This window comes from Platalea leucorodia, assembly GCF_965183815.1.
Source record: "Platalea leucorodia genome assembly, chromosome: 1".
NCBI classification, from domain to species: domain Eukaryota; kingdom Metazoa; phylum Chordata; class Aves; order Pelecaniformes; family Threskiornithidae; genus Platalea; species Platalea leucorodia.
This window is the reverse complement of record NC_138823.1, coordinates 120,116,849-120,123,803: the sequence shown is the minus strand read 5'-3', so window position 1 is coordinate 120,123,803 and position 6,955 is coordinate 120,116,849. Positions and strand designations below refer to the sequence as shown.

Sequence of the window (6,955 nt, the reverse complement as noted above, 5' to 3'; positions counted from 1 at the left end):
GATGTAACAATGCAGCAGTTCCACAGAAGTGGTTAATTTCCCTCTGTGAACGTTTTCTAAAGAAAGCAACATGTTTAAATTGTAAGTTTCACGTAACAGAAGACAGTAAAATTATAGCTATGAACTTTAAAGAGGTCACTCTGAAGAACAACATTAGAGACACACTCACCGGATGCAGGTTCTTAACATAACGTCTTGACTACGTAACCATTAGAAGATGGCAAGTGCCTTGTAAGAGAGGGATTAATTTCAAACAAAGATGGTTAGAGCACACCAACACAAGTCTCTTGCTCTGGGGCAAAAAGCAAGAGGTAATTGTACAGCCTTCAGGGGTGGGTAAAATCTTGACAAGGACAGCCAACGCCACCAAGACATGCTTAGTCTGCAACAGCCTCTAGAAACAGGACGTGCCTCCCTCCCCAGACTTCACTAACAAAGGGAAGACAACTTTTCCACATTTCAGTTTATTAAAAATGGATACCATAAACAAGACCTGTACAAAAAAATATCCGAAATTGCCCAGAATATGGTAACAGTTGCACGGTGAGAAGTTATCGTCTTGGGCCCCCTCTTCCTCTTCCACGACCTCGGCCTCTGCCACGGCCTCTGCCACGGCCTCTTCCAGCAACTTAGCAGATGAAACAAAAAGGATAAATCAAGTGAGACCCAGGAATACTTTCATTTTGGTTAGAACATTCTGCATCAAGCATAAATAACATAATATCTCATCGCAGGGAAGCAGTAAGTCAGATACCAAGTCTGTTAATTCTCAATAAGTTTCAGGCAATATTTTCATCTCTTGCGTTAGGTTTTTCAGTATACAACTTCCGCAGACTACTGCCTGTCTGGCTTCACTGCAGAAAACAATATATGTAACACTTGGCTGCTCCCAAATGCTAGGGTAACTCTGACAGAGAACTACGATCCTTCTTCTTTTTTTGATAAAATCTAGTTTTTCAGGCATCAGAAAGGCAAGGCAGAGTATTTTGTTTACTGTTCATTACAGTGGAAAAGAATTTTTTTTGGCCACAGCTCGCATTGTGGTTTATAAAGGACGCTGCTAAAGGGAAAAGCGAGTTTTAACACGCTGTGAGATTCCCAAGCTCACCCTTTCTCGGGCACCATGTGAAGGGGCAGCGTTTTGAAAGGATCCCAGCACCCAGCAGCTCCTGCTGATTTCAATGATGCCTCTGCCAATTTCAAACACGATTCTCAGGCCAAAGTCTTGGCTGCCTGCTCCTACTTTCAAACACTACTATTTAATGGCAAAGGGAAGGCAGAATCGCAGAATAATTCAGGCTGCAAGCAACTGCTGGAGGTCATATGATCCATATGGTGATAACATGTCCTTTCACCCCCTTCTCCTAAAGAAATATGATCTCCTCCATCAGGTTGCAAGGCCACCCTACAAACTTCTGAAATTACTGGTTAATTGCAAACAAGTTTGTCAGTGTAAGGCTCAAAAAGATAGCAAGAAACTTAAAGTTCTGTGGAAGTGGGTGGCTGGGCAAGAGACACACAGTAGCATCCACCTTCAAGAAGCAGGCTGTAACAATTACTCTGTTCCGTCTGAGGGTATGTGGGTTAGAAACGCAGTGAAGACAGAAAGAGCAGAGGCACGGGACACATCTGTGAGAAGGAAGGTGTCACTTGTTTTGCTGGTAATAGCCTGACTCTTTGTATAGCCCTGCCTAAACGATCACAGCATCTACACGCGTCAGTAGACAGTCGTGTTCACTAAGAGCCAGCACGCTCAGACCCAAGCCAGCCTCCTGCCTTCCACCGACGATGTCGTTTGCCAAGGACAGACCACGTCTGATAAAGCCCAAGGGCGTTTGCAGATGAAGGGAAAGCGCAGCACAACGCAGCTACGGTCTGAGCGTGCTTCAGCACAGTGAAGACGCAAGGGGTATTACACCGAGGTAAACAGCGCTATCACAACTCCTTTTCTTTCTTCAAAGTTAAAAAGAAATAGCGATGTTCTTGTTCGCATCACATTGTGAGGTTCAGAAAAAAAGCAATCCAACCATATTCCAGTTTCTCCATGGGGTCAGATTATTTGTAGTGGACATGAGAGGAGCAAAACACTTTCAGGAGCTTTATCCTTGTCCCCTACAAAGACAGCAGCCGTAACACTTGCACTTTGTGATGCACACACCTGAGGGCTCCTTATGCCATTTCAATAAGGTCAGCGTACCAATTCATAGCGTACGCATGGATCAAAGACTGCAGATCCAAATACTTGAACTATAGTTACAGAAGAAACGGTACGTTATTTTAGAGCACAATTAGCTCTCACTTAAAAACACACAGATTAGCCATTGGGCAAAACACACACTGCCTGAAGACAACCTACAAATTTTCTGGGGTTTACTGGATATTAATCTTTAATAGTGTGAATTAAAACTGAATTACTCTCTATACTGTTAGGCTTCTAAGGAAAAGGTTTTTCTTCAACAGCCTTTTGAAAAAAAAGTTCCAGGAAGAGCGCAGAGTGGCACGCTACTGGGAGCCAAAGCGAGAGAGCAGCTCATCGGAATACAGCCTCGACTCCCTCAGATTCTCAAGTCTCTCAAATTCAGCTCTGTGACAGATTATTTTTATCCACTACCACGTGAGATTTCAGTGAAGCATTCAGCCCTGTTCAAGAGGCTGTTCTGTCCTTTCTCATTAGGCTATGTGAAGTTCCCTGGGCAAACTGGGGAAACACAGCAGACATTCGGAGACTATGAAAGGTAAGTCTCTGGTGTCAACTCTGAGACTGCGACAGGTTAAGGTTTACTCAACCTTAAAAAATTTACCTTTTTTAAAACAGATGTATGAAAAGCCATACACATAGTTTCACATGAGAGAAAGCTCTACAGATGCTAAGAAGGTGGGCAAGGCAGACTTAGCCTGTTCAGTATCAAACCCTCAAAGATGAAGGAACTAGCTGCCCAATGCAGATATTAAGACACTCAAATCAGATGTCTTCAGATTCAGAGTACTAAAATGCATACAAAGGCAGAAGAAACACAGACTAGGAAAGCACAAACTAACCTGCTTCTCTTTTCTTGGATTTGACTTTTGGTTCAACATCCACTAGCAAAGTATCCAGAGGCAAACTGTCCGGCAGAATGAAGTATCGGATGTTATTCCCTCGAATACTCAGCGTCTCCAGCTGCACGGGTTCTCTGTTCTTCAGTGTCATTTTCACCGCTTTGAGATGCGTATTCATACTGACATCCACTCCTGAAACAACACAAGTCTCATTTCAGAGAAGAACGCAGCTAAGATGGTCCCGTGTTGGCAATTACACCTCATTCCTAGAGATCTTTAGGTATTAGCGACAGCCTAAACAGTTAAAACAATTCCTTTGAATAACAAATAAACTGCTGCTTATTACAGAATTCCAATACTAGCCTTTTGACTCTTTTAAAAAGAAGCAAAACAAACATTTAAGGAGGAAAAAATAACCTGATCATTTCCTCTTTCTGGAAGCCTTGAAAAAGTCCAACTGCCAAAGAAGGATTTATTTTCTGATAAAATACATCTAATACTACTGTGATATCTTCTATAAAAGTACATAAAATCCACTACTGCAAGGAACAATCATGGTGGTTACAAACTCCGTGAACAGCCAGTATGCAAGAATTACACGGAATCAGTACTGTGCCCACTACGCAGCACTAAGCATAATCCCACACTAGACAAAACTGTCAGTTGAACGCATGTATTGAATAACAGCCCTGAAAAGCATTAAAAAGTGCCCTATATTAATTTTTATTTTGCATATCACAAGTCTTGCATGGGATTTGATCTCACGCTATGGCGATCAAAATGACAGTAACTTTTTCTGATCAAAAATTTACGCAAAAGATGGAAATTGTAGTTTACAAACACCTGCTAATTCAGTGACAGGGCACCCACATGAGCAAAATCTTTTGTGTGTTCCAACTTCCGTACAAACAACCCTTTATGTTAAAAATAATTATTGTCTCGTTTCATAAATACGGAAAGACAAACTGTAAGATGTCTTACCAAGGTAAATAACGTTAGCAGCAAGACAGAAACAGAACCTTTCTGCTGTGATATATTCTTCTGTCCTCTCCCTTCACTTCTAGATTTTACACAGCTCTCCAACACCCGCACTTCACCTGACCTGCCCCCTTAGTGTGTGTAACGTATGCATCACGTGAAACCTGCCCCTGCAGCACGCCTGCTCTGGCCAGCTGACGCACCCAGAGGAAGAGGAGATTGTACAACTTGCAGACGGCACAGTATTTATGAACACAGTTCACGCCACCGGTGTAAAGGGAATACTGTAATTTTAAAAACATGGACTGCATTCAAAGTTTCTACAGATTCTTAGCAGAAAATGAGAGAGACTTTGCTCAACAATTAAGCCTGTAAGAGCACAGAGGTCAGGAGACAAGCAGTTTGTTTGCTTCCTACCTAGCTGGGTTCAACAGAGCATGCTGCAATCAGATACCAGGGTGGTGCACTCGGGTCTAATCAAAGCTGATGGATCCTGCTGCAAAATAATTTGCCAGTTTTTAACTGCCAAATCTCAGCAGATTGCTACTGGCCAAAAAAGCACCTAAGCAATCTCCTGGAATACAATTGTGCAAGTTTGAATTTCATTTTCTTTTTAACAGTGGCTGGGCAGAAGAGCTTCTTAAAAGTAGCCTAGGATGAGTGAAGGAGATCAAACACATTCATCAACTTAACTGTAAGGGTTTGCTTCATTAAATACAATGCACCCCACCTCCATACCTGATCGTCTCTAAAGTAACACCAACGTGAATGTTCTCAGAACAATATCCCTCACTAACGTTATTAGAGCAAACAAAATAGTGCTCACGTTTTTCAATACATATGAGAACCATGTAATGAACTACCAAGGCTTTTCCTGATGCTATCAGTTCAGGGATACAAAGAAGCACCTGCTAGACAGTAACACCCACAAACTGACATGACAGACCTTTGGCAACAGCAGGGGACCAGGTTCTTGACACCCAGATTCCTTTTTGCCCTGCACCCTGCATCAAGCCCTGTACCCTCCATCTGTTTTCAAATCAGTTTCATTAAATCAACACAAGCATATGCAAAGATGCATTTCCACCTAAGTTCACCTGAACCAGAGCTAAAACATGCTCAACAGAAATAATTAATTTTTAGATTAAAACTGCCCCCACACAAAGCTCAACCGATTTAAGACCATATCAACACTTAACATTTGCCATTTATCTGTACTACCATTAAAAAATATCCCCCCTCTCCTGGCGATTCAGCTGTAACGGTTTTATGTGACTACAGCTTATTACAATTTCACAAATGAAAGTCAGAGGTACTGAAATCTCTTATAAAAATTTAGCTGCATATCCACTACCAGTTTGATATGGTAGTAAAGCCACCTCACCAGCATTACTGTGCTGCTAAACTTCTAAGAGAATACCACGCTCACATCAGCTTTGCCCACGGTTTGGAAAAGTTTACTTCCTTCACCCCCGAGCCTGTTTGTAAACAAAGCCTGTGGTCAGGCTCAGAGGCTCCCAGGACTACAGTGAATTTACTGCCTCCCAGCAACTTCTGCAGATCTCCAGACTCTTCTGTAACAAACGCAACTTAAGCTTGCACGTAAAGATGAGAATTAAAAACATCATCTCCCGCCTCTTACAAAAAAGGTTCCCACAAGAGGGAGTACCGAAGAAAAAAGCACAGCTCAAACCACGGCTGCCAATTGTTAGCAGAAAGGTAAGAGGCGATGCTTTGCTGTAGTCTCCCATCCCGCCATACCTGTGATAGTTCCATGCACCTGTGTCCCATTCTTCAGTTCAATGGTCACAGTCTCATGGCTCAGCTTCATTAGAAACCTAGAAATTAAAAAAAAAAAAAATTGCTCACTCCCACATAAAGCCTCGCATTTAACATCCTGATACAGAAAACCAAAATGCACCAAGTATTCACGCATCTCCAGCTTCTAAAGGCGGCGTCCCCACAGCTCGCGCATTCTGCTGAAGACGTTTACTGAAGCATTATGTGACAGCAAGATGCAAAAACCCGAACCAAGCCCGCGGCCCACCTAACCACCGGGAGCTGGGGCACTTGACTGACACTGTTGAGCCCAGCATCCTACTTCCGGGCCAAGCGCTCATTACCGTACAAAGAAGGAAATATTTTAAACCTTGCCGATACCCCAGGAAGGCAAATCTAACCAAATCTAGGGGTTTTTTTTTTTCCCCCCAAAAAGGGTGGTTTTACTGAGGAAGCCGCGCAGGCCCCGCTCCAGGAGCCCGCCAGGCCGGGGCTGAGGCAGCGGCAGGGGAAGGCAGGGCCCCCTGCCGCCCGCAGACCCCGCGGCCCGGCCCGGCCCGGCCCGGCCCTGCAGGCGGAGGGCCCGCCGCCGCCCGGGGTTCCGCAGGCGGCCTCTGCCGCCCCAACGGCCGGGGAACGCGGCCCGCGAGGCGGCCGTTAGCGCGGGGGCAGCCGTTGAGCGCGCGGGCTTCCTTCCTTGCCGCCGCGGCCGGGCGCCGGCAATCCGCCTCCATCCGCTCACCTGACGAGCTTCATGGCGGCGGGAGGAAGGCGCGGCGGCCCGGCGGCCTTCGGCAGGGAGCGGCGGCCGCCCCGCGGGGAGAGGAGGGCCCCGAGGCGCGGGCGGTGTGGAGGCCTCCTCGGAGCAGGCCGCGCCGCCGCTGGCGCCAGGAAGCGGCCGCCGACGACAGCGATGAATGGGCGGAAGCGCCGCGGCGCGCGGGGCGGAAGGGGCGGTGCCAGCTGCCCAGAGGCGCGCCGCGGCCGCCGGCCGGCGCATGCGCGGGGAGCAAGCGCGGCCTAAAGGCGAAAGTCCGCGCTTAGGGCGAGGCGGAGCCGAGCTTTTCATAGCGCTTCATAGCTGCTCTTGGACTAATTTTGTCTAACATGTAAGGCAAGTGTCTTTAAAATATTTAATTTTAAACCTGCTCTAACCTTC

The 6,955-nt window shown here is 45.9% G+C and overlaps 1 protein-coding gene across 1 annotated transcript; it reads right to left on the bottom strand.

The window, feature by feature from the left end:
- Positions 1–200: 200 nt before the first annotated feature.
- On the bottom strand, positions 201–6,684 carry SNRPD1 (small nuclear ribonucleoprotein D1 polypeptide). The gene is made up of 4 exons (XM_082315386.1): positions 6,539–6,684; positions 5,779–5,855; positions 3,040–3,231; positions 201–628 (listed from the first exon to the last, which is right to left on the bottom strand). The coding sequence occupies exons 1-4, from the start codon at positions 6,550–6,552 to the stop codon at positions 552–554; spliced, it is 360 nt and encodes a 119-aa protein (XP_082171512.1). The 5' UTR covers positions 6,553–6,684; the 3' UTR covers positions 201–551.
- Between the last annotated feature and the right edge of the window lie 271 nt (positions 6,685–6,955).